The following is a 26292-nucleotide window of genomic DNA, read 5'->3' as shown; positions in this document are numbered from 1 at the left end:
AGAGAAGCCTTGTCTCGAAAAAACTAAAAAAAAAAAAGAGAGAGAGAGGAAGAAGAAGATTTCAGATTGTAATTTTACTCACTAATATTTCATCACTGCTTCTATATTTTTTCGAAAGGAATCCTTCAAAAAGGTGAGAATACTCCTATAATTTTTAAATTGTCAATTTTTTGTAAAACTTAAGATTTTCATATATTAAAAAGCTTAAGAAATAATTCTTAGTTGTGATCCTTAATTACAGTTGAGCAACTCCTAATTGTCACCTAAGCCTTTTGGAAAGAATTAGAATTCCGAAAACAGCTATTCACTTTGGGGGCAGACAGTATGAAAAAGAAACTGGGCTTGGCCTGGTTTAGAATGTTGAAAGTCAGTGATCAAAGGTTGGCATCGCCTGGCTTGACTTTATCCCTACTTAAAAGTGCAGGCCTTTGTGCTGCGGGAGGGGCCCGCTTTCCCCGCACTTGACGGTGCAGGATCGGAGTTGTCCTTTGTGTCAGCACACACACTTTAAAAAGAAAAATAGTCTCTCCATGTAGTCCTGGCTGTCTCGTAACTCTTTATGTAGACCAGGCTGGCCCTGAACTCAGAAATCCACCTGCCTTTGACCGTGGTGTTGGGATTAAAGGCACGCTCCATTTGTCAGGGCAGACACACATTTTAAAGCAGATGTCACCTGGGATGTCCAGGGAGTCAGGCCTGGAGGGGAAATCAAGTCATGGTGGGAAAGGTCCATGCCCTCTGTAAACAGAGCTCCCCTAGTCCAGAGAACACACTGCTGCTCCCATTAGCACATACTTCCTTGTCTTTATATTCATGCTCACTTACTAGGGCTCAAAACTCTTGCAGGAAAAATAAAGTTCTGACCAACATTTAACTTTCTTATGGAATAATAACAACAACTACACATTTTACAGTGATCCTAATCTCACATACTTTCATGGTTTTTATAGGTCGGAGGCCTCCAGTCTCTGGTCTTGTAAACCACTATAGCCCTTTCTAGGTTTCTTAGCAAAACACACACACACACACACACACACACACACACACACACACACACACACCTCAAACAACAACAACAAAAACCTAGAAACTGAATAGAAGCAGCAGCTACTGAACAGCAGGCAGCCGGAAGTGTGAGCGCCCTAACCGCAGCACACTGTCGTCACGGTTTATCATTGTCTGCTGGTCTACTGATGGTTTGTCTCCTCTGACCCAACTAGAAGTTCTGTGGCAGCAGAGACCTGGTCTATCTTCCTCATCCCAACATGTCCTCACCAATCCTTGGCAAGCATCCACAGACAGTGTCTGGGCCTAACGTAGCAAGAGCCAGGACAGAGGCCCGAGTAGGCTGCCCTGTGAGTGCAGAGGAGCCCGAAGGGAGGCTTAACTTGGGCATGAGCACACCTTTCATGGTCTCTGTGGTGGTTTCATTTGCTCATTCACAAAGTATTTATTGAGAGTCCTCTGGCATGGCATAGCCGTGGACAGGCTGGCACAGATTCTACACTCATTGAGTTTGATCTAAAAGAACCACAAACCTTAAAAAAAAAAAAAAAGCCATGCAGTTCCCTAGCCAATTACATCTGTGCAAGTGTGATCAAGGAGAAAAGCAAGGTAATGTAAGCACTGAAAAAGGGTTTCTTCCCCATGACTGTTACGTAACTCTGTGAGTATACTAAAACTCTAGCCAACTAAGCACTGTAAAGTAGTGAGTTTTATGATGGGCATTTGAATTCAAAAGGGCTGTCATAAAAAGAATACCACAGTGAGTATGAGCACACTTTGTGGCCCTACATTTCTGGGTTCAGAATTCCGACTCAGACACTCATAAGCTGTGTGCCCTTGGACAACATATCTCGCATTGTGTACCTTGATCTCTTTCCAAATAAACTGAAGGTAATGGCAATGCCCCCTTCTAGGATTGTCCTGAGCGTTAAACATGTTGGTATTTCCACAGTAATGATAATTTGGTACCCAAGGGAGATAACCTATGATGACTTTGGGATAGTCAATACACACTGCATGTTCCTATCCCTCCCCAAAGCACGTTTTACCCTGGTGTGATACTATAGATTATAAAAGTGGACCCCTCAGGAATGGAGTTAGTGCCAAACTGGGAATGGGCCCTCATCACATACCTGCTCTGCCTTTTGACTAGGCCTTGTAGCATCAGTAACTGTAAAAAGCAGACTTCTTTTATGTCAGTCTGTGGTATGCTCTTGGAGAGGGCTGAACCAACTAACACAAAGAGGGAATCAGAACCAATCTGAAAAAACACTCCGTGGAGGCAAAGTTAGAGACCTTATGAACTCTTTAAAGATCTATACTCCTACTCCGGGCTGGAGAGATGCCTCAGAGGTTAAGAGCATTGGTTGCTCGTCCAGAGTTCAGTTTCTGGCAACCACATGGTGACTCACAACCATCCATAATGAGATCTGGTGCCCTCTTCTGGCAGGCAGACATGCAGACAGAACACTGTGTACATAATAAATAAATAAATCTTTAAAAAAAAAAAACAAAAAACAAAAAACAACCTACTCCACCAAACTGAAAAATCTAAAAAAAAAAAAGATGAATTTCTAAATGCATACAAACTACCTAAGTCAAGAAAAGTATATAATTTAAATAGACCCATAATACTTGCTTAAATAGAAGCAGTAATTAAAAATCTCCCAACTGAAAAAAGCCCAGGGCCAGATAAATTCAGTGCAGAATTCTACCAGACCTTCATAAAACTTACACCAATACTCTTAAAACTATTTTGCAAAATAGAAAAAGAAGGAACATCACCAGATCTCTTCTACGAAGACAGTATTACCCTGATACCAAAGCCAAACAAAGAAGAAAAAGAAAAAAAAAAGAAAGGAAGGAAGGAAGGAAAGAACGAAGGAAGGGGAAAGGGAAGGGGAAGAAAATTTTAGGCCAAAATCTCTGGTGAACACTAATGCAAAACTTCTCAATAAAGTATTTATAAACCCAATTCAATAACACTTCAACAAGAGTATCCACCATGATCAAGTTGGCTTCACCCAAGAGATTCAGGAATGGTTTAATATACATGAGTCAATAAACACAATCCACCACATAAATAGATGAAAAGACAGGAAAAAAAATTATCTCACTGGATGCAGAAAAGGCCTTGGAGAAAATCCACCATCCCTTTATGGTAAAAGTCCTGGAGAGAACAGAGATATGTACAACATATCTCAACATAATAAAGGCAATTTACAGCAAGCCCACAGCCACCATCATGTTAAATGGAGAGAAACTCCTAGCATTTCCACTAAAGTATGAACAAGACAAGATGTCTCCTTTTCCCATTCCTACTCAACAGACAACCAGTAGGGATCAAGGAAACAAACAGGAAAGGAAGAAGCCAAAGCATCTTTATCTGCAGATCACATGGTGGCTCCCTAAGACTCTCGAGACTGCACCAAGAAGTTCCTACTGCTGGTAAACATGTTCAACAGAGTAGCAGGAAACATTCCTTCTGAACTCAGTTTGGAAAAAAACAGTGTGCTTTGATTGACTTTACTTCTAAAGAAAGTTCTTTTGCTAAGAAATTAACTGTGCTATAGATACATCCCAAACAACAGTAACATCAAATTATAGAAACAGACCAAAATATCTATAATATAGATAATATATTATCTAATTTAAAACACAATGTAAATATTTACTCTTTTTAAAAGTTTAGCAGTTTTCTTACAGAGCCTGAAGCAGCAAGCACAGGGCCCACATGGGTCTGCACCAGGTCCTCTGTGTATATATTATAGCTTTTAGCTTAGTATTTTTATGAGACTCCTGACTATGAGACCAAGTGGGTCTCTGACTCTTGTGCCTGCTCTTGGGACTCTTTTCCTCCTGTTGGGTTGCCATATCCAACTTCGATATGATGGTTTTTGCTTTATCTTATTATATTTTATTTTGTCATGTTTTAAAATAAAATTGGTTAATAGGCAGGCCTGTAAGGCATTTTCTTAATTAGTGATTGATGAGGGAGGGCCCAGCCCATTGTGGGTGGTGCTATTCCTGAGCTGGTGGTCCTGGGTTCTATAAGAAGCAGACTGAGCAAGCCATGACTAGCAAGCCAGTAAGCATCACCCTCCATGGCCTCTGCATCAGCTCCTGCCTCCAGGTTCCTGCCCTGTTTGAGTTCCTGTCCTGACTTCCTTTGATGATGAACTGTGATATGGTAGTGTAAGCTAAATAAACCCTTCCCCACCACCATCACCAAATACTAGAAATGCCACCTTAGAAAAAAATTCGCAGTTTTATTGGGATATAATTTATATATCAGCAGGCTCCCTTTTTGAATGTGTGCATTCAATGGTATTTAGTGCATTTATAGAGCTGTAAACCCTCACCACTATGTAACTCTGGAACATTGTCATTCTCCCTGAAGAACCCTCACACCCTGGCCTCCCTCCCCCCTCAACCCTCCACCCCACCCCCGCCGGACTCAGGCTCCTCCTACCTTTGCTTTTGTAAGGCCATGTGAAAGTGAACCAGGCTGCTTTTGAGGTTGCCACAGTTTATCCTCAGACTCCAAGGGGAAAATAAAGGCTTTCTGGTCAACTACAGTTGGAATCATCCTAAGTAAACAGAAAGGGGGTTTAAAATCTCCTGCAGCTCCAAAAGTCTCTCAGACCATAACGTAAACAATGCTTCCTACTTAGGATTGTGCTCTGTAAGAAATACATTTTTGATGACTCCGGCGGGCTAGAGCAATCTTTAGCCATGCGGTCACTATAATCCACAGCTGTTTGATAAGCACAAGGCTTTTCAAGTCTGATAAAGATCTAAAGCACTAATAAAAAGTGCCAGCTCTGGCTCTTCTTACAATTAGCAATTGACACAGTTATTAGACATAAAGCATATCTTGGGGGGCTGGAGAGATGGCTCAGAGGTTAAGAACACTGGCTGTTCTTCCAGAGCTCCTGAGTTCAATTCCCAGCAACCACATGGTGGCTCACAACCGTCTGTAATGAGATCTGGTGCCCTCTTCTGGCCGGCAGTCATACATGCTGTATACATAATAAATAAATAAATCTAAAAAACAAAAAAAAAAGCATATCTTGGTAAAAGAGAAAAAAGCAGTGCTGTATTTTGTTTACTATAATCAAATGATAGGACAGCCAAGGGTAAATACTTTCTTTAAATCTCTGCAGTCTTAATAGTTGCAAAGATTAACAGCAGAGCTAGTGAAAGGCTTTCCTTACTAAGCAGTAGATTGTTCCCGAGCGATGTAAAATTGTAAGAATGAGTATATATGTCTCATATTATACTTAATTGTTTTCATATAAATGCAGGTTCAAGTTCCATCACATGACCAAATAATCAAAATGAATAAAATCCAGCCACCAATATAATTTAGTCCCTTGGTTTTACTATGATGCCCACTTTTGTACAATTATCATTAAAGAGCAACTTAGACTTCTGGATATTCCTCTAACATGTTAAAGATGTTCAACATGGTCACCTCTACCCTTACAATGAGCAAAATGCAAACAAAATATCACTTCCTGTGATCACTGTGGCAAAAGGCTTCCCTGAAAAGGCACGATGGTAGGATTCAAAGATGACAACTCGAGGGTGCAGGAGCCAGAGACTAGAGTGGCTGTAGCCATGGGGAGGGCATTGCAGCTCCACTTGACAGATTGCTGGAGGCTCATTGCAGAGATACTCATAAATTAAAAGTCTGAGTTTTACTTCTGGATCCACATCATATTCTCACTATGGGGACCAGAGAAAAGCCCTCCACTTGTGTTCAGCTAGAAAAGGGGATATACACACTCTGAAATACTCCTGGGGGTCTGCTCTCTGTTCATTTGTATTGAAAGGAAAAGTATTTTACCAAAGGTTTAATCTGACTGAAGAATTGTAGATAGCCAATAGAGATTCTAGTCCATCTAGCCTTCTTGTCTCACTGAAGGTAGAAGCAGGAAGTGCTGAGGGAAACCTGTGCTCAGGGACACAAACCCACCTGAAAGACCTGCCCTCAGGAATGTTGACCACTTCCCACACACCACAGGGGCAGCCATAGAACCCTGTGCAAAGGAGGAATGCACATGAAGGAAGTGCAGGGTTCAGGCTCTGAAACTTGTGAGGAAACTCAGAGACAACGGTGGAGACAGAAAGGTGCAGGAGGAAAGGGACTATGCAGAGATCTGTGGTCACAGCAGATGATAAACACCGCCAACTCCTGGTCAGATGACCCCTACCAGAAAATGTCTATGTAGCCCATTCCCAATACGCTTCATGTCCAACAAACATACTGAGGTATGCTAAAGGCAAGAAAAATAGTTTGGAGTGACATATTAAAATCCAGAAACTGATTTAGTGGTGATGGATATTTTGGAATTATCCAACCCAGAATATAAAGTAGCTATGGTTAACATGCTAAGGACTTAGTGGAAAAGGAAGACAGCACATGAGAATAGATGGATAAATGTGTCTCCTAACAACCTGAGATGGAATCAAAACAGAAGGCTGCACCACACACAATGTAAGCAATGAATAATGCCTTTGGTAGGCTTATCAGTACAAAAAGGGGCAAATTCGCCCAAGTGCAGAGGTTAGAAAAGGATGACAAAACATAGCAGAATATCCAAGAACTGAGAGACACCTAGAAATGATGCAGCGTCCACACAGTGAGAATACTGGGAAAGGACAAAGGAACAGAAGAATAAGTAAAGATGGCTGAGAATTTTCTGAAATTCACGACAGATCCAGAAATATCAGAAATACCAGCCTGGATAAATACCAAAAATTATAGCTAGGCATATCAAAATTCAAATGACATGAAATCAAAGGGAAAAATCTTGCAAGAGAGAAAGAACACCTTACCATGAGGGAGGAACTAGAATCTGAACTGAAAGGCACTTCTTTTCACAAAGGCAAGCAAGAAAAGGTCGACTGAGATCTTCAAAACAGGGAAAAACACCTATCAACCTGGAATTCCAATCTAGCAAAACCATGTCCCAAACTGAAGAGGAAATAAAGGCATCCACACACAAACCAAAGCTCAGTCAACTTGTCTGAGATCTGTCTCAAACAAATGTCCAAAGGAGATCTTTGAAAGAAGGAAAGTGGTGTGCCGGACAAGCTAGCTCCCCAAGGCAGAGAGGACCCTGTGCTCTCCACCACGATCCTTCCATCCCACAGCCTCAGCTGGCTTCAGCATCTTTCTCTCTCTCAGTTAAGTTGGTTCTGTGTGTGATGAACACAGCTTCGTGTTGGACTTAATGGAGAGCACAGAAACAAGAACGCCCCCCACCAGAGTGAGTCTCTTGGTGGATTGTTGTAAATGGTATTTATGATATGACACTGTCTAATATCATTTATTAGTCACCCGAGTGCCCCTCATGTAGACTGGTCAGTATCAACACATACATACACCCCTGCCTTCCTCCTCTGTCTCTCTGTCTCTGTCTCTGTCTCTGTGTCTCTGTCTCTCTCTCTTACACACACACACACACACACAACACACACACACACACACTGGAGTGGGTGCAGGGACCAGGAACAGACTGAGACCTAAAGGTAGCCATCTGCTGTGGTGCTGAGACGTGTGTCCTGCACAGGACAGCCCGGGACAGGCTGGACCCAAGGTGCTTTGCTCCTGATGAAGCAAGCCTTCCTCATCTGCACTCCCTGTTGGGAGAAACCGCTTTTCTGTCTGCTGGTCTTCACTGCTACTCACTTGTTGTCTTGTTTACTGCCCCCCTCAAATACGGGCACAATCGAGGATCCAGTGAAGGCTCCTGACAGTGCTGGTCCAGATGGCAGTCACTCTGCTAGCGTCAACGAGTGGCACATGGCCATTAAGAACGGTGCGAGCAGGAAGCCTTCAGCCAGCAACACAGCACCACTGCCAGCGTGGGGGTCAGAGTGAATCCGACCAAACAGTTCCGGCCGCTTGGATTAAAATGGCTACTTTTGAGAATGTCCTTACCGCTAGATGACTGGCTGGAAAGCCTTGCGCTCGCCAGCGCCAACGATTACTTTGTGTACCTACTGGCTGTTTGTACTATCCACCGCCACATTTTCCCCTTGCAAGGAAAGCCACATTTGTGAAAAGCAAGCTATGGCTAAGAGGAAGGTACCAGATGACGGGCATTTGATCTCGACTTGAATATGGGCCTCGCCACTGGCCACCTCTATGACTTAAGTCTCAGTTTCTTCATGGGGAATATAACAACCTCATGGATTTAAACACAGGGAAAATATCAATTTCTTAGGCTTAAAGAAAGTCCTTAAGGCCAGGTGGTGGTGGCCCACACCTTTAATCCCAGTACTCAGGAGGCAGAGGCAGGCAGATCTCTGTGTGTTTTAGGCCAGCCTGGTCTACAGAGTGAGTTTCAGGACAGCCAAGGCTCTTACTCAGAGAAACCCTGTCTTAGAAAGAAAGAAAGAAAGAAAGAAAGAAAGAAAGGAAGGAAGGAAGGAAGGAAGGAAGGAAGGAAGGAAGGAAGGAAGGAAGACAGACAGGAAGAAAGAAAAAGGAAAGAAAGAAAGAAAGAAAGAAAGAAAGAAAGAAAGAAAGAAAGAAAGAAAGAAAGAAAGAAAGAAAGAAAGAAAGAAAAAGAGAAAATCCCTGGGACTGGGGAAATGTCTCAGTGGGTAAAGGTGTTTGATGCACAAACATGAGGCCCTGAGTTCAAATCCCCAGTGCTCACATAAAGAGCCAGCCATGGCTCTGCACCTCTAACCTCAGCGCTGTTGGGGGCCAGAGACAGGAAGGTTATGAGGCTCTCTGGCTGCCTGCCTCACTCCAGGCTTAGTGAGACTCTTGAGGGAGCATGGCAGAGGGACAGAGAGGACACCGCAAGTCCTCTTCTGGCCTCCGTACACACACACACACACACACACACACACACACACACACACACACACATACATTACACACGTGCTCACGTTACACACATGTATACATTACACATACACATACAGCCCTGCACACACATGAAGAAGCCACTGCAGGAGGTCGTTTAAACTGCCAAGTGTGAAAACACTGACAGTGGTGGAGACCATGGTGACGGGAGGGGACGATCGTGAACTTTCTAAACCACTTTCATGGTGCTCAGTTCAGAGTGAACTCTTCCCACGCTCTAGCGTCTCTGGCAGAGGAAAGCCTCTCGGTCTGGGCAGTGCAGACCCTCGGGTGCTCACTGCAGCTGTGCTTTTCTGGCACAGGAGCTGCCGAGGCCCACGGCACTTGCTGCTTGCCTCCCTTTCAGAGGGACTCGCTGCCCTGGGACATCTGCAGTCTTACAGTTTGAGGGACACTGGATTTCCTGCCAGCCTGACCACCAGGTCCCAGTCCTGGTTCAGCCCAGTGCAGGAGGCTGACTCTAACCTTTCATAGCCATAGGGAACAGGATATTTAGGACTAGGCTCTTGATCATGCAGAGGCTGGCCCTCCATGTCACCAAATGAGTAAATGAGTGCCGATCATGGGTGCATGCTCACCCCAGGGATTTCAAGCACAAACCACCTGTGTACGAAACACCAGGTTCTGGCACCGCAGCACCTCTGACTGGGAGTCAGTAACACAACATCACAAACCACTTTGAGAACCATGACCAGGAGATAGGTGTGTACAAAGCGTGTACAAGGAAGGCAGAAGGATTATATTTACACAAGAAACAAATTAGGGGTTACTTTGTACAACTGTGCCAGTTTGCTTTCCTATTGCTGTGACAAGCACCATGACCAAAAGGAACTTGGGAGGGAAGGGTTTGTTTCAGGTAACAGTCCATCACAGCGGAAAGTCAGGACGGGAACCTGGGGATGGGAATGGAAAGTGGAGACCAGAGGAACACTGCATACTGGCCAGCATTCATCCTGCTCAGACAGTTTTCTCTTAAAACCTGGGACCACCTGCTCAGGGGTGGCCACCACCCATGCCACCATGGCCCTCTCACGCCAACCAACAATTGAGAGAGTTCCCCACAGACATGGCCATGGGCCAGTCTGATCCTGTCAGTGTTTTCATGGAGACTCCCTCTCCCGAAGCAATTCCAGGTTGGGTCAGGCTGACAGTGAAAACCAAGCGGCACAACTCTACCTGACAACCGTGTGACTGACAACTTCTTTGCTCTCAGGTGGATAATCACGGCTTGTCCTGCACTTGACCCAAGAGACTCTCATGAACAGACTTGGGTTCAGAGTCTGGTGTGGTCTGAGGAAAACGATACATAAAGCAGGTTGCACAGCCCAGAAGTCCCTGAAGAACCACTCTGAGTATTTTTCTAGTGTTTTGACTTTGATCCATCTCATTTCGTCTCAAGCTGCATCCCACTTTTCACCATACTCTGACAGTGGGGTCTGAGAAATGCTCTTGCCACCTCTTCCAGGCTTGTGGGGATCCTAGAAACCTGACAGGCCTCCTACCTTCCTGAGAGGAAGACCATGATTATACAATTGTATAGAACAGGAAAGAGAATAGCCAAGGACCATGTGTGGATGCCAACTCCATGCCCTGGTCCAGGTCCTCTTCCACTCTTCTAGACCCTAGCAAGGGGAAAAGACAGGGCTGGGCAAGACAGGAGGTCCAGATAAGAGGTGTCTCCCCAGAAATGTTGTTTGATTTCATTTGCTACTCGTTAGTTCTTTTCAGTCCTCAGACAACTCCCCGACCCTTTCATCTAATGAGAGGAGAGGCCAAGAGACAACTCAGGGCAGGAGAGCTCACCGATTAGATTAGATCACTGGTGACAGATGCCTTCTCTGATGACTTTTAGCCATGCTCTCGGCTCTGAGGCTCTTACCAGAAGTTAGTATGTTTCTTTGATGCTTTGACGCGCACTGACTCCACCTACTCCTGCCCTGCCCATCATCTGCACTGGCCTCCGGCTGTGGCTTCCTCTTTTGATTTCAAACCAAGACTCAATATCCTCAGTGGGGAGTAAATTCATATATTTTCTTCTCCAAGAATCAGTCTTTATTTTTCCCTATAGATTCTTTGTTTTCAAAGAATAAGTGGATCGGACAATCTGCCAGTTTTAATTTAAACGTTTTTGCAAGTGACAGACCTAAACTTAAAAATTAAAACTATAAAATGAGGGCTGGAAGGATGGCTCAGTAGGTAAAGTACTTTGTCACCAAGACTGATAACCTAAATTTGATTCTCACACTTTCCATAGTGAAAGGCAAGAACAGATACCTTCAAGTTGTCCTCTGACTTCCACATATATGGTGTGGCACATGTGTACACACACATGTGCACATACACATCACTCAAATAAATAAATGTTTCTTAAACATATTTTTTTAAAAAGATTATAAATGGCCAAAAACTAGGGTTTTATCAGTATGAGCTGGCATGTTTTTTATCTCATTGAATTGTTTAATTCATGTAAAGAGCTTTTATTTTTTTAATTTTATTTAGATTTAACAGGATTTCTTTTAAGAATTTAAATATACTGAAAACATTGCAAATTACATTACACTCTCAATAGCATTAGACTAGACTGGGTTTTCTGAGACTTCCTGCAGAATTCTTGGCCATGCAATCTCATGTGATTCACTCAGTCTTAGGTCTGCGTCTATAAAATGGGGATAATAACTTACCCCCTGTGATTGTGGGGCTGATTTTAGGCAACGCACATTAAAGTGCTTTGTAAAGCTTTTCATGTAACTGCACATGTGTGTGCCTGGTGCTCTTCCTACTGTTTCCAAGGCCTGTTCAAAGTCAGCATGAGGCCTTGTTTATTCACTTAACCTTAGCTTCTCATCTCAACCCCTGGGCCTTAAAACCCAGTGTCTCTTGCTTCCTCTCTCCCAAACCCAGTCTCTTCTGCATTAAGAAGCTCTCAATTCTGTGGTGATATATTGTATACCCTAATAAAATTTGCCTGAAGGTCAGAGGACAGAACAAGTCACTAGATTAAACATAGAAGCCAGGCAGTGGTGGCACACACCTTTAATCCCAGCACTTGGGAATCACACGCCTTTAATCCCAGCACTAGGAAGGAAGTGATATGGCTGAGTGGAGAAAGGTCTATAAGGTGTGAGGAGACAGGAACTGGAGCCCTTCCGGCTGGAGGCCTTTTGGCTGACCCTTTTCAGCTGAAGCTTTTTCGGCTGAGAACTCAGAGGCATTAAGTGAGAGGACTCGTGGAGTTGGCTTGTGAGATGTGGCAGTGAATTGTTCCTTTGTCTCTCCGATTTCTCAGCATTTATCCCAATATCTGGCTCCGGGTTTTTTTATTAGAAGACCCTTAAGAATTGGTGTTACCAAGTTCAGCTTTGGTTGGTAGGGAGGCTCAGGCTGGACACAGCAGACATGGGAATCGGCTGTGCAGTGCTGGCTGGGATGCTGTCGACTTCAGTTACTGAAAGTGTTGAGCACCCCTGGTCGCCTGCATTGTTCGTCAGCTTGTTTTCTACAAAGCCTCTAAAGAGAAGAGTCACTGGGCCGGAGAGATGGCTCAGAGGTTGAAAGCACTGACTGCTTTTCCAGCTCGATTCCCAGTTCAATTCCCAGCACCCACATAGCAGCTAACAACTGTCTATAACCAAGATCTGACACTCTCACACAGACATACATGCAGGCAAAACAGAAATGCACATAAAATAAAAATAAATAAATAAATTACTTTTTATAAAAGTGAAGAGGAATTACTACTCTTATGGCCGGGGTTTTGACTTAGCATCTCAGAGACTTCCAGGCAGACTACAGAGGGTGATAAAAGGTGTGGGAGCTCTCCTTTGTACAGATTGGACTCACCACAAATTCACAAAATCAAGATTCCAGATAAAATGTTTCAGCCTAGAAAAATATGAAAAATATTATGGGGAGCTCCAGAGCCCTGTAACTGCACATTGTTATGAGAATCAGAAGTACAAAAGGGTGTCTGCATTGGGGGAAAGATATGAGAAGATGTTTGGACTAGAAGAAGAACCCACTCTTCCAATTCCCAAGAACACCCTTCCAGTGAATGAGAACTGAAAGTTGATAAACACTTGACACACATCCAGCCTCCGAAACAGCCACAAGGACTCCCACAGAAGAGAGCACGTCCACCACCCACCTCAAGAGCACTGGGAAACGGAGAGTGTGGGAGCAGCTGAAGCCCACGGAGCAGAGGGCTGAGTCCTGAAACCACACTGCTTCCGATTACAAGATGCGGTCATTGAAAAGAAACTGCTTTTGGTAAAATAAATTTTAAATACAGTTGTTTTCACTGACAAAGAGGAGGAGGAGGAAGAAGAGGAGAAGCAGCTCCAAGGTTAAAACAGAACCTGGCCCTTTTCCCCACAATTTCCCTTTGCCAACATTTTAGATGCACACAACCCCTCTACCTCCTTAGTGGCCCAGGCCCCAAAGTTTGGGGTCACTCTTGAATCTCTCCTCTCACCTCTATCTGATGTCGAGTCCACTGAGGTTCTTTCCAAACGCAGGGCTTCCTTTCACCCCCCCTGCCAACCTCCTCATCCGGATCCGCACACCTCAGATTAGAAGGACACGGTCTGTGGCTAACTGACATCCTCCCGTATCTAAAAGCATGCTGGGCAAATAACAGCTGTTCGATACAGGCCTGCTGGATGGAGGAGTGTCAGCTAAGCCACCTGATGGCACCCGGGCCACTGCTGGTAATCCAGCTGCTGCTCTCTCTAGACTGTCCTCAGCCGCTGTCCACGGCATTTCCAGAGTCATCTTTAGAAAACAGCACTCCCCTTAAGTCATCAGCGCTTCCTCCTTTCTAAGAAAATGGTTTAGACTTTACTCTTATTCAGTCTGTCCCTGCTCTTCCTGCCCATTTTTCTTCCCCAGCTCCCTCCACCAAGCTGACTCGTCTCCCTGATGAACAGACCTTCTGTGATCACTCTCTACATGGTCTTCATGTGTGTCATATCATTCTCCCTGGAAAAGGCCTCTTTTTCCTTTCAGTGTGCCTGAGCCCATGAACAACTTTACCCTTAGACTCTCTAGAATAGGCTAGAGTGCCCTCTTCATGCTCTAATCTGCTGTACTTGAGTCTCCATTTAACCAGGTGCCACCATGTACTGCAATGTTCACCAAGTTAAAGTCTTTGCTCTGAACTTAGATTCTTTTGAATCCCATAGGGCACCAGCCACAGTGCTACCCAGAGAAGAGATTCCTGGAAGCCTCTATAATCTGGATTAAATATGGGCTGATACATGGTCCTACTCGGAGATCTCATCTATTTCCCCTTCCCAAGGTGTTCCATGTGTCCCTCTTAGGGTTCTACTTGTTAGCTAGCTTCTCTGGAGCTGTGGGTTGTAGTTTGGTTATCCTTTGCTTTACATCTAGAATCCACTTATGAGTGAGTACACACCATGTTTGTCCTTCTGGGTTTGGGTTACCTCACTCAGGATGATATTTTCTAGTTCCATCCATTTCCCTGCAAATTCCATGCTGTCATTGTTTTTTTACTGTGTATATGTACCACATTTTCTTTATCCATTCTTCAGTTGAGGGGCATCTAGGTTGATGCAGGGGGGAGGGGCTTGGTCCTGCCTCAACTGAAGGTACCAGGCTTTGTTGATTCCCCATGGGAGGCCTTACACTTTCAGAGGAGGGGATGGCGCTGGGGGGGGGTAGCAAGAGGAGGGATGGGAGGGGGAATCTGTGGTCGGTATGTTAAATGAATAAAATTAAAAAAAAAAAAGACGATCTTACTCAGGATGAAAAGAAAAGGGGAAAGGAGGAGAACGAGGCTTTAGATTCAAACACCTGGATCTAAGTGGAGATAGAGAGAGCGTCGATGTATTGATACAGCGAAGAATCATTGATGAAGGCAGCCATGCTTGCTCACCCTTGTAATCTAACACTAGGGAGTCGGAGGCAAGAGGATCACTGTCATTTGAAGCCACCATGATGGTGACACAATATTCCTGTACCATGTTGTCCCCAGCCCTCTCTGCTTCCAGAGGCTCCCAGATGGAATGAATTTTCTTCTATTCCGCAGATTGAGAACCTCATAGGTGTCCATGTGATAATGGACCCGAAAGGCCAATGGTAACTGTGTGACTGACACTGGAAGTAGATCCTCGCCCATCTCCCAGGCAGCTGCCTTCCCTTCCCTTCTCCATGCCGTCTTAAAGGGGACTGTTCCAGTCAGCGCTGAGACTGCGAGAGACCCTGAGGCAGAGGCTCTTAGCAGGGCTGTGTCCATATGTATTCCTGAGAACAAACTATGAGATAATAAATTCTGGTGTCCTAAGATATTAAGCCCAGAATATCTGTTACAAAGCATTAATAATGGGCCGGGCAGTGGTGGCGCACGCCTTTAATCCCAGCACTCGGGAGGCAGAGCCAGGCGGATCTCTGTGAGATTGAGGCCAGTCTGGTCTACAGAGTGAGATCCAGGAAAGGCGCAAAGCTACACAAAGAAACCCTGTCTCAAAAAAAAAAAAAAAAAAAAAAAAAAAAAACCCCAAAGCATTAATAATGAATGCCTAGGTAGTACTCCATCTAGGAAGTGAGGATAAAATTGTGGTGAATATGGAATAACCTGATAGGACAGATACTCATGTATGCAAGGCTAGGGAGACGTAGGGATGACAGGACAGGATAACCTCTATCAAAGGACAAGCAGTACCTGTGTCACCACCTTCATGGTTGGGGACAGGGGGAGGACAGAGTCAATGCCTACTCAAAGCTCTGCTCCCCACTATACAGCACTGGGACTCGACTCTGTCCACACCTCTCCATGTCTCCTTGCACAGTTTCAGAACACTGCCTTTATTGCTTACCATCAGTCCCATATGCCAGGTCCATATTCAAAACACAAAAAAGAGTGAGTCATAGGGACTTAAGACCAACCACCAAGCTTAATCTATATTCGCTCATTAGGAGGCCCATGGCAAGACTGCTGTTTTGAACTCAATTTGAATTCAATAAATCATCTCTTAGGATATAGTACATAAGGGGTATTTCAACAAACTATATTATTTTTTTGCATACTATAGATACCAAATTACTTTTAAGATTCATTTTATATGTATGTGTGTTTGTGTGAATTGTATACACTGTGTATATTAGGGGAGGGAGGCCTCTGCAGAGGCCAGGAGAGGGTGTCAAACCTCCTGGAGCTGGAATCACAAGAAGAACTGAACCCAGGTCCTCTAGAGGGATAATACGCACTCTTAACCTCGGATCCAAATCTCCAGCAAATTACTTTAGTAATAAAGCACATACTAGAAGTACAAAACTGTAAACAAGTACCACGTGATCTGAACAGGATAAAACCCAACCCATTTCCATTTAAACGTTTCCTTGAAGAATTTTTAACTATTTCTCATCAAAAAGCAACAGCAACCTAGGACCCCAGACAACTGTCATGCTGCCAAGCAGCAGGCTTGAAAGGGGCCTCCAAGCAAGTATCCCTCAGTTCCAAATTCTGACACAAACTTCAGGCATTTCCCCCAAGAGATAAAAGGCTCTTGGTGGTATTTACTTTGGGCTGTAACATGGCTGTTTTACTTACCATTTGGAAGTCAGAGGAGACTGTAAGCTTTTGTCCACAGGAGCCATTAACACCTGGTGGTTTACAATATCTAGATACTTCTCAATGTGAATCTGTTAGAGAAAAGTCAAAGCTCAGGCCATTATGGTGGATGTAAAATACTCAGCTAATTTACTTCATTTCATTAGGTCAATACTTTGATTCGTGTAATTAAGCCCCCCCAAATGCACAAAACATTGTGTGTTATTACATGCCTAAGGTATCATTAGGCACCTCAAGGCCAAATTACTTCAAATGTCCCAAAAAACATAAGGAACAATTGAGACTCAAAGCTTACGTAACCCGCAGCCCTCATCACAAATGAAACTGCATCGACGTCAGTAGACAGCCTGGCTATGGAGATCTGACCCGGCACACTGACATGGAATAAAAATGTCTTTGTCCTACATGAGCTGCAAGCAGTCATCTGAGGAAGACAGCCTGGTGGTCCCCCTAAACCCAGCTCTGCTAAAGAACGACACAGGGTCCCGTGACGACCACCAGTTTCTTCCTTCTCTTTCTGGGATCTAATTTCCTGCCCAAAGCTTTACTTACTTTTAATCCTGTTTCGGTCCTTTGGATTGCTGTCTCAAGATTTTGAATGTCTAGGGGGTCTTTTGTCTCCTCACTTGAGAATTTTGTTAATTTCTCCTTTAATTGATGAAGGTCCTCATGGACCTGAATGCAAAAATAAATAAATAAATAAATAAATAAATAAATAAATAAATAAATAAATAAATAAATGATAGATTGAAGTATGCGTTGTCTACCTATTGCAAATTTTGTTGTTGGTTTTTGAGACATGGCTTTTTGCAGTCTGGGCTAGCCTTGGATTTTTCACTAAGTAGCCAAGGATGACCTCGAACTGCCTCATCCTGCTGCCTCCACCTCTAGAAACTGGGATTATAGGTGTGCACCAACACACTGGTTTTTATTCAGTGCCTGAATAAAACTCGGAGACTGAATCCAGGACGAGGCAAGCACTCTAGCAACCGAGCCGCATGCCCAGCCCTGCAGTTACGGACAGTACAGACCTACGGTGGGCGTGAGTTACAGACACACGCGGCTCTGTGGTATTCATTAAAAAGCACTGCCTCCGTGGCTAGGACAGCCCTTATTAGGAGGGGTCTACCATCATCTCAGAGTTGGGACAAGAAGCCTTCCATGCCATTTCTGTTTTGTGTTGCTACTAGAAACAGAGTCACGATGGATGGGTAGCTGGGGTGGCTCCTGCTCCCCCAGGTGGTCGGGCAGATGGGCCAGAGAGGGTGAGTCTGCGCCAGGCTCGGATTGCTTCAGATGGGTTAAGGTAAGAAAACGGGAACTTCCAGCCCAAGTGAGGCCCTAGCAGAAGCGACTCTTTCAAGAGGACAGCAAATGTGCCCACAGGGCCCGGCGGCTTTCCGCGCTCGCAGGCTCTTCCACACACTGCTCTGAGGAAGCAGTTCTGTCTGTGTGCCTTTGATTTTGTTTTGCTTAGTGAGAAACGGAAATAATCCATGAAGCGGGTGGGGAGAAAAGCAGTGTGTGCCATTGCTTCAGCTGGCCCTGCTGAAGTGTGTTTTCCTTGGAAATGGTGAACATGTTTCCATCAGGCACCCTCGGGATCGAATCGGCATCATGACACAAGGAAGCGGCTGACTCTCTGCGTGCATATTAGACACCAAACTTCAGATAAATGCAGATGGCACCGATTATTTCGTGGGTTGCTGCCACAAGGAAAACATTTTGTTATGCTAATTCACAACCCCAGACACCTGTTTCAGCAACAGTCACACCAAGAGCGCTCTGCAGACGGGGTTGCTAAAGGCATTTTGAAAAGTCTACCTGTGCTCTGGTAGGATAACTGGACTTGCTCATTGGTCCAGCCTGTTACTGTTTACTTGGGGATGTTCCCACGGAACCCAGTGCCATATTCAAGAGGCAGAATTTGCATCTTTTCACTGAGGCACATCCAAGTCTGGCAGACACATCTGATTATTTGTACTCTGCTCAAATCGTCACACAGAGCCTCCAGGGCTCACAGATTGATACTTGAACACACTCACTGCTTGCCTGTAGGGACCAATGATGAAGAGGCATGTCTTCTGAGCCTTGTGTCCAAATCACCGCTGTGACCTGATTTGCCATCTACTGCTTGGAAACATGTGCAGTGTAAGGGGCAGTTCAAGGGGACAGCCTTACATTTTGGTTCCTCCTAGGAGTGAACTGGCTCTCTCCTCTGTAACTGCACTTCCAGGGATCTTTCTATAGTGATGTCTTCCAGTCGTGTGAGGAGTGAGACGGAGTTGAATTATTCACCAAGGTCCCAAAGGTTTTGGTTTTCCTCATCTGGCCCTTTGTCTGGGCAACAACACCCCTGCATAGAGTTGTGAGGGAACACGTGACAGGCCCAGCACGGAAGAACCCCAGAAACGGCAGCTCCACGGAGCTCCTCGCACTGACGCTAAGCATCCAGGTTCCCTGTATATTATCCAGAATTTTAGCACCTCCTCTAGATTTTTTGGTTTTTTTGTTTGTTTGTTTGTTTTTGCCAGAACAGAATCATTTTCCTATTTTTTGGAATTAGTGAATGAAAGTGGAAACAATGGGTATAACAATGAAGCAATAGAGACTTTGTTGCCACATGCATGTGACCTGGACTCTTGCCTGAACTTGGGAAAGTTCTCACCTGGAAATAGGGATTCACACTAGCTACTTCAGCACGGGAGTCAGAAATGATCTGTAACGTGTTTGGTGCAGCTGAGCCACAGAGGAGGGTGTGGGACCCTGCTCCCTGGATTGAAAGCCCTAGCAAAACTCACTGCATGTGGCCAGCTGATCCTCGATCCTACTGCTGAGTGAAGTTGCTGGCTTCACTTTCTCAAGAGGGTTCTTGGGTTCCTGCCAGGTTATTTTGTCCTCTCCTCTTAGGATGACCTGTTTGTGTGACTGCACCAGACAAGCTCTGTGGGAAACATCACACCAGACCTGGCAGAAAATGAAGTTAAATTCTAAGTTTCTATTTCTTTAGTTACGTCTAATCTGCCATTTTGAAATTTTACAGGTCAGTCATTATCTCTATGAACATAGAAAACATTACTTGCCATACAGTTTCTACTTAGAAACTATTAGTGTTTTGACAGTCTGGGGATGGAGCCGTTATTAACAGAAACCCTTGAAAGGCTTAATGCAGCAACGATTTGCTGTAGATCCCGAAAGATCCATGACACCAGATGCCACACAGTCGTGAGCAATGTAAAATTCCACTTCGTTCACTTCTACTCAGCACAAATGTTGACTGACTCATCCTCGTATCTTGGAGTTACTCTTGACCTTGCTCATTTTGGTGTTATATGTGTGTATTATAAACCATGCACAGAGACTGATGTGTTGACTGACTCATCCTCGTATCTTGGAGTTACTCTTGACCTTGCTCATTTTGGTGTTATATGTGTGTATTATAAACCATGCACAGAGACTGATGTGTTGACTGACTCATCCTCGTATCTTGGAGTTACTCTTGACCTTGCTCATTTTGGTGTTATATGTGTGTATTATAAACCATGCACAGAGACTGATGAGAAAGCCACGGAAGACATCAAGCTGTCAACTTAGCTTCGTTGTTTCCAAGCTATGTGTTAAGATATCACTGCTGGACTTCGGCAATATACTTTCCAAAACTGATTAAAAAGGTGATTTTGATGGAAAGACCAGGGATCCTTCACTGTAGGAACAGTATGTTAAATATACAGATACAAAGACACATACACATCTACACACGTGACCTATTGAAGGATCAACACACAGTGGATGTTACCACTTAGATCAAATCACTTTATGTGTTTGTTCTTGACTTTCTTCTATAGACCGAGGCCTAATGCTCGCCTAGCATGGTTTGTAGGGCTCCATGAGATAGCCTAGAGCTCCCATCAGGGCCTGGCTCTCCCTTATGCTGCCTATGACCCTCCTTGGATTCAGTTAAAATTATACAAATACCTAAATTATAGGCCCTAAAGCAAAAGAAGTTGTAGTTAACAGAATGTTGCCAAATAGAACTCCATGAAGACCAGTTCTCTGGTTCCCATATCTGACAATGGGACAGAACACTGACAACTGGAATGATTGTGGAAATGCAAGCATTAGCTTTCCTGGCAAACCACCAGATAGTTTGATTACAACAGTATTAACTGTGTTGAAGTCAGCTCTAAGTACTTCAGATCTGTTCTCGAGTTCTTCTGTCTTGCTTTGTTTTCTGTTGCTGTGGTGAACACCATGATCAAAAGCAACATGGGAGGAGAGGGAGTGTTTCATCTTACAGTTACAGTCCATCTTTGCCGGAAGCTAGGCCAGGAACTCCAGCAGGGCTGGAACTTGAAACAGAAGCCATGGGAGAACTCCGTTTACTGCGTTCTTCTCCCTGGTCCACACTTAGCCTGCTTTCTTACACAACACAGAACCATCTGCCCAGGGGTGGCACCATGCACAGTGGGCTGAGCTCTCCAACATCAATCAGCAATCCAAAAATACCTCAGACTTGCCTACAGGCCAATCTGATGGAGGCGGTCCCCTATGTGAGCCTCCAGGGATAATTCTGGGCTCTGTCAAGTTAACAACGGAAGCTACCTATAACTATGTCTGACATGAATCTGTTCCACTCATAGAAAAGGGGCTCTGTGTATGTTAAATGTTAGGTCAGCTCTAATCACTTGTTTTTACCTTCTGAGAACTTAATTATCACAGAATCCTTCCTTTAAAAAATCAACCTATACAGTTTTACAAGTAAATGTCTAGTTTCTAACATAGATCATCATCTTTTCATGCACTCTACATATACACACATGAATGTAAGAGTCATGGACTGTTGATGAAGGAATAGTGAACAGAAGGGTGCCTAACAGACCTCTGTGCAGAATAAAGGGATTCTGTCGTCATTCCTTACCCTCCAACTTCTGCTCACATTGTGTGGAGTCACAAGTCACACCATGGAGCATGAATAAGTTTGGATTGCTCTTTTAAATGCGACAGTAAGCTCTGTGGTGTGAAATGGACCTGTGCTTCCGTTAGAGTCTGATGCTAACCCAGGGAAGGCATGTTTCTTGAACCTTTTGGTGCTTATGGCTCATGACCACATCACTTAGTCACGTGACCTGACCCAGTGTCAGGGGGTCTTTATGTGGACGCAGAAGAAGTAAAGGTTCCTAGCAGGCCACGCTGCAAACATTTGTAGATGGGATGGGAAATGGCAGAAACCCATGAAGAAACTTACTAGATGACACAGTCTAAGTTCTGAAAGTTCTAATTAAGGAGGTGATTTGAGGATACTGCTTTCAGGCTGTACACAGGTATCATATTCTTTTCTTTTTGATAGTGATTCTTCTCTGGTTTAATTCAAAATTAAAATTGAGGTTGACTATTTTAAAGTTATACCATTTGAAACAATCTTAAAATCAATTAAGGTTTTATATTCCAAGCCCACCTGAAACAGAATTAGATAATTATGAATAGGTTGCCGGTAGTTCTCTCCACTCAGAGCAGCTGTGACTATTCACAAGCATCCCTCAGGCCGGGCCATTAGCATCCCTCATAGAAGATGGAGGTGGGGAGGCATCAGACTGAGATTTCAGTCACTCCTTCCTACACCCTGCATGCAATCCTTCCCAAGCAGCATGTGACCTCATGGTTTCCAGATTGAGGTCTATACAGTGTAGAAGGTTAGCTAAAGTAGAGTATTCCATGCGTGCAGCTTTAAGGAAGCTGTTTATGCTAGAGTCAGACGTGGGAAATTCAGATATTTTGGGGTCACCTATACTTCTGAAAGTAATCCCAGTAAAACTCATTTTTCACCAAGCTAGATTTGAGTCGAATCATTACTTTGGTGCCTGTCTTAGTTAAGGTTTTACTTGTGTGAAGAGGCATCATGACCACCACCACTTTTATAAAGGAAAACATTTCACTGGGGTGGCTCGATTACAATCGGAGGTTTAGTCCATTATTGTCATGGTGGGAAGCAAGGCAGCTTGCAGGCAGATATGGCACTGGAGCTGGGAGTCCTTACATCCTGATCCAAAGGCAACAGGAAGTGAACTGTCTCACTGGGCATGGCTTGAGCATATATAAGACCTCAAAGCCCGCCTCCACAGTGACACATTTCCTCCAACAAGACCACACCTCCTAATAGTGTCACTGCCCTTTGGGGGCCATTTTCTTTCAAACCACCACAGTGCCTTATCTGGGGGAAGCAGATGTTGTGTTCATATCTGCACACAAAAACTTATGCAACACCTTCCTAAACAAGCAGGACACCTGTTAACGTAGAGATGACTGTTCCTTTCCATTCCTGTTTTACAATCCACTGTCAAAAGTTGGCTTTCGCCATCATGTAAATTAAGTTAGCCAAACAACTTTATCTGGATTTCACTGTGAAGAAGAAAGGCTTTTAATATACTGTTCTATACTATTCCAGACCACAAGAGAAGTGTTGGAGATAATTAATTTAAAGGAAAGTGTGAAACTGAGCCCCAGAGTACTGCCCCCCTCAAGCTATGTTCCAGGTCTGGTGAAAGAGGAAACAGACCGCCCCTGTGGTCATATCCCTGAGGGGAAGAACTGGCTGACCCCAGGGATGGGGGAAGTCCCCACCAGTGTCCTGGTTGTTTAGTGTCAATGAAAAGGGGGCTGTGTGTAGGGAAAAACTAACTGTACCCAAAGAGAGGTCTGGCTTCACCCTCGGCTACTGAGAGATGGTCTCTAAGGTCCTGAAATGTCCTGCCTGACTGAAGTGTCTGGATGTTTAGCCACAGGCAGTGTAACAACAAACACGGTTCACAGTGGGGTTTTTGAGCCGCCCTGCATCAGCTGTGATGTCTGGAAGAACCGGAGCCTGCACAAAGTGTGAGATTGCCGGCGGTGGTGGCGCACGCCTTTAATCCCAGCACTCGGGAGGCAGAGCCAGGTGGATCTCTGTGAGTTCAAGGCCAGCCTGGGCTACCAAGTGAGTCCCAGAAAAGGCGCAAAGCTAGAGAAACTCTGTCTCGAAAAACCAAAAAAAAAAAAAAGCTAAGTGTGAGATTGAGCTGTGATCAAACTCTGAGTAGAAAAAGCTCAGGTAAGTGTCTCCAGCTGGCCAAATTCTGTATGATGTCACATACTGTGCCTGGAAGTGGGTGATGATGCCCACTGACTCTTCAGGGGTGGCCCTTGGAGTGAGTCCTATGTATCGCTCTCCTTGGTTAACTTTAACCCTTCTTTTTCACTATGACAGATCCTAATCACAAGTGTAGCACATCTCTGAGTTCCACGAGTCTTGCTCACAAACAATAAAATGTGAGGGTGTCACAGGACCCATGGGGCTCATAGCCAGTTCGTCTGACATGAGATAAGTTACCCTGGAGATTCATAACCTTACAGTTGGTGTCAGAGTGAAGGCACTAGGGGTCTATCCCCCCCATGTTCCAGTTTGGCTAAACTCACCACAGGGTAAATTAATGAGAATGATACAAGGTAAGATTTTAGGTCCAATTCCTAACAGGAAGTCTATGAAACTGGTGAGTTTAGGGTTTGTGTTTCTTCTAGAAGTGACTGACCTTCCAGGAAATTATTTTAAGCCTCAGTCAAAAGGAGCAAAATATGAGTTATAAGTTACAGTAAGTGAGGAAACATCTTAACGTGACCATATCGGAAACTTGGAAAAAACAAAATACCTTAGCTATTTCAGAAAAATCTGTTTAACTGTCACAAACTGAATTTTTACTGAAGGAGCCAAGACTTTGAAAGCGTTCTCTCTAGATTATAAAGATATTTCCCTTTGTGCCACATTTCTATATTGATTTGTAGTTCAAGTTATCTTTAATACATGTTTGGTGTGTGTTCCCAGGCAAGCTGTGTATATTTCAGGTTAAGAAGCATAGATCCCATATTTCACTTTCTCTTCGAATTCCTCACTCACTTCCTAATGAGACTCTCCTCCATACCCTCAAGTCACGGACTTGAAACATTCCGCAATGTATTTTTTAACGGTGCCCTGAACACTTGAGCCTCAGATTTATTACCCCAGCTACTCGGGAGGCCGAGGCAGGAGGGCCACAAGTTCGAGGCCTGCCTGAACTGCAGAGCGCGCTGAAAGACAGCCTGATTTAATGGCCATCTGGCTGAAAAGTAAAAGGAGGGCTGGAGATGCAGCCTCGTGGTAGCGCACTTGCTTAGCGCTCGCCTAGCCTGTTCTGTGTTCCACCCCTGAGCAAGAAGCCCTAAAGTGTAGCGGTGTTTCCTGCTGTGAGTGTGTGAATGGCACTGCTTGGGGGAGCACGAGAGATGCTTGGAGGCTCGCGGGGAGGTCTGGCCGGCCGACGGCCCGGCCGGTTTCCCACCTGGATTAGGATGGATCCGATGGGGTCGCTGCCCTCCACACCCTGCGCCATGGCTGCGGCGGGCTGAGGACACCTGTCCCGGGAGGTGCGGGCCTCCCGAGCGCTTCTAGGAGGCGGGGGCGGGGGTCTCCATGGCAACGCGGCGCGCGGCCGGCGCACGCCACTGGAGAAGCGGAAGGGGGGTGGGCTGGCTCTGCGGCGGCCCCGCCCAGAGCGCGCGCCCGTAACTTCTCCCCCGCGCACCGGCCGCAGTGGTGCGGCCCAAGGCGGAAGCGACGCCGGCGCGGAACTCGCTTCGCCGCAGCCATGGCTGCGGGTGTCCCCTGTGCGCTGGTCACCAGCTGCTCCGCCACCTTCACCGGGGACCGGCTGGTGCAACGTGAGTAACCGGGCGCCTGGGCCGGGCTGCAAGGCCCAGCTCGGAGCGACGGACCCAGGGCCGGCGGCCTCTCTCTGGCCCTGCCTGCGCTGGGCCCCGAACTCCGGCTCCTCCGCAGGTGTCTGCGCCAGGTGCCTCATCCTCTTCCTGTGTCAAGTGAGGCCAGTCTCTGACCTCCAGTCTCAGGGGTGTGGCGAGCATCCCCTAACATGACACTCAGGGGCCCTGGAAATGGTGACTTTAAACGAATGTAAGGCGCTGGAGTGAACTGAAGTGCTCAGGAAAAAAAGAAAAAAGAAAAAAAAAGCTAAATGTCCTTCCAGGGTGATCGACTGACCAGAATTCCTGTGATTGTGGGGAGCTGGAATTTTACTAACTGTAGCTCTTTGCCTGGCTTTAGGCCCCTTCATGGCCATCTGTTGCCTACCTCCGTGTCTGACCTAATATCCTTGTGACTATCCTTAAAGTCCTTTTGGAAACAAGCAAACAGACCCATAGCTTCCACCAATCCAAAGGCTAAGAATGTTATCAGATAGTATTTGAGGCCTATAGCACAGGCTTACTCCATTTACAGCAATCCACCTACCTGATGTTCCCACTGATGTATTTTTAAAACACCCTGATTTAAGGTTTTGTTTTTGTTGTTGTTGCTATAAAAAACATCATGAAATCGTTACCATGTTGGAACATGGTACTTAAGGCAACCCCAATTCCTGTTCCCTGTCCATAGTCACTCGTGTTTGGCTCCAGAATAAACTCATTCCCTTTGAGTTGAGAGCTGTGGGCATTCTTGACTTGGGTGGATGGATGGATGATAGGTGGGTGGATGGGAAGGTCTGTGGGTTGGTAGGTAGGTAGATAGATAGATAGGACTTGTTAGGTGCCCCCAAACTTGCAGTTAAATGTCTCAACTTCCTCCTGAGGTGCAGGTTCTCCAGCAAAGTGAGTTTGGGGTGTTACTGCACCCAGTGACTTTGCTTCTGGACCCTAAGCATAGCTATCAAATTCAAGTGTTTTTCCTTTGGGGTGTGTGTGTGTGTTTCTGTTTAATTCCCACTGCACTGTGCGTACTAAGCCTGACAGT

The 26292-nt window shown here is 45.1% G+C and overlaps 2 protein-coding genes across 5 annotated transcripts in view; one reads left to right on the top strand and one right to left on the bottom strand.

Annotated features, from left to right (window-relative positions):
• Positions 1–24951, bottom strand: part of Iqch (IQ motif containing H) — a 182313-nt gene extending 157362 nt beyond the window's left edge. For all 3 annotated transcript variants that reach the window (XM_028867008.2, XM_037207417.1, XM_037207419.1), the window contains exons 1-4: positions 24830–24951; positions 17037–17159; positions 16464–16555; positions 4478–4595 (exon numbers count right to left, since the gene is read on the bottom strand). In XM_028867008.2, coding sequence (XP_028722841.1) covers positions 4478–4595; positions 16464–16555; positions 17037–17159; positions 24830–24880 — 384 coding nt within the window. In that variant the 5' untranslated portion in view covers positions 24881–24951. The remainder of the gene's footprint in view (positions 1–4477; positions 4596–16463; positions 16556–17036; positions 17160–24829) is intronic.
• A 115-nt stretch (positions 24952–25066) lies between these two features.
• Positions 25067–26292, top strand: part of Aagab (alpha and gamma adaptin binding protein) — a 43633-nt gene continuing 42407 nt past the window's right edge. For both annotated transcript variants that reach the window (XM_037207416.1, XM_028866992.2), the window contains exon 1: positions 25067–25208. In XM_037207416.1, coding sequence (XP_037063311.1) covers positions 25136–25208 — 73 coding nt within the window. In that variant the 5' untranslated portion in view covers positions 25067–25135. The remainder of the gene's footprint in view (positions 25209–26292) is intronic.

The sequence above is a fragment of the Peromyscus leucopus genome, chromosome 7 (genome assembly GCF_004664715.2).
Source record: "Peromyscus leucopus breed LL Stock chromosome 7, UCI_PerLeu_2.1, whole genome shotgun sequence".
NCBI classification, from domain to species: Eukaryota; Metazoa; Chordata; class Mammalia; order Rodentia; family Cricetidae; genus Peromyscus; species Peromyscus leucopus.
Note: the sequence above shows the minus strand (reverse complement) of the source record. Positions and strands in the feature narration are given on the sequence as shown.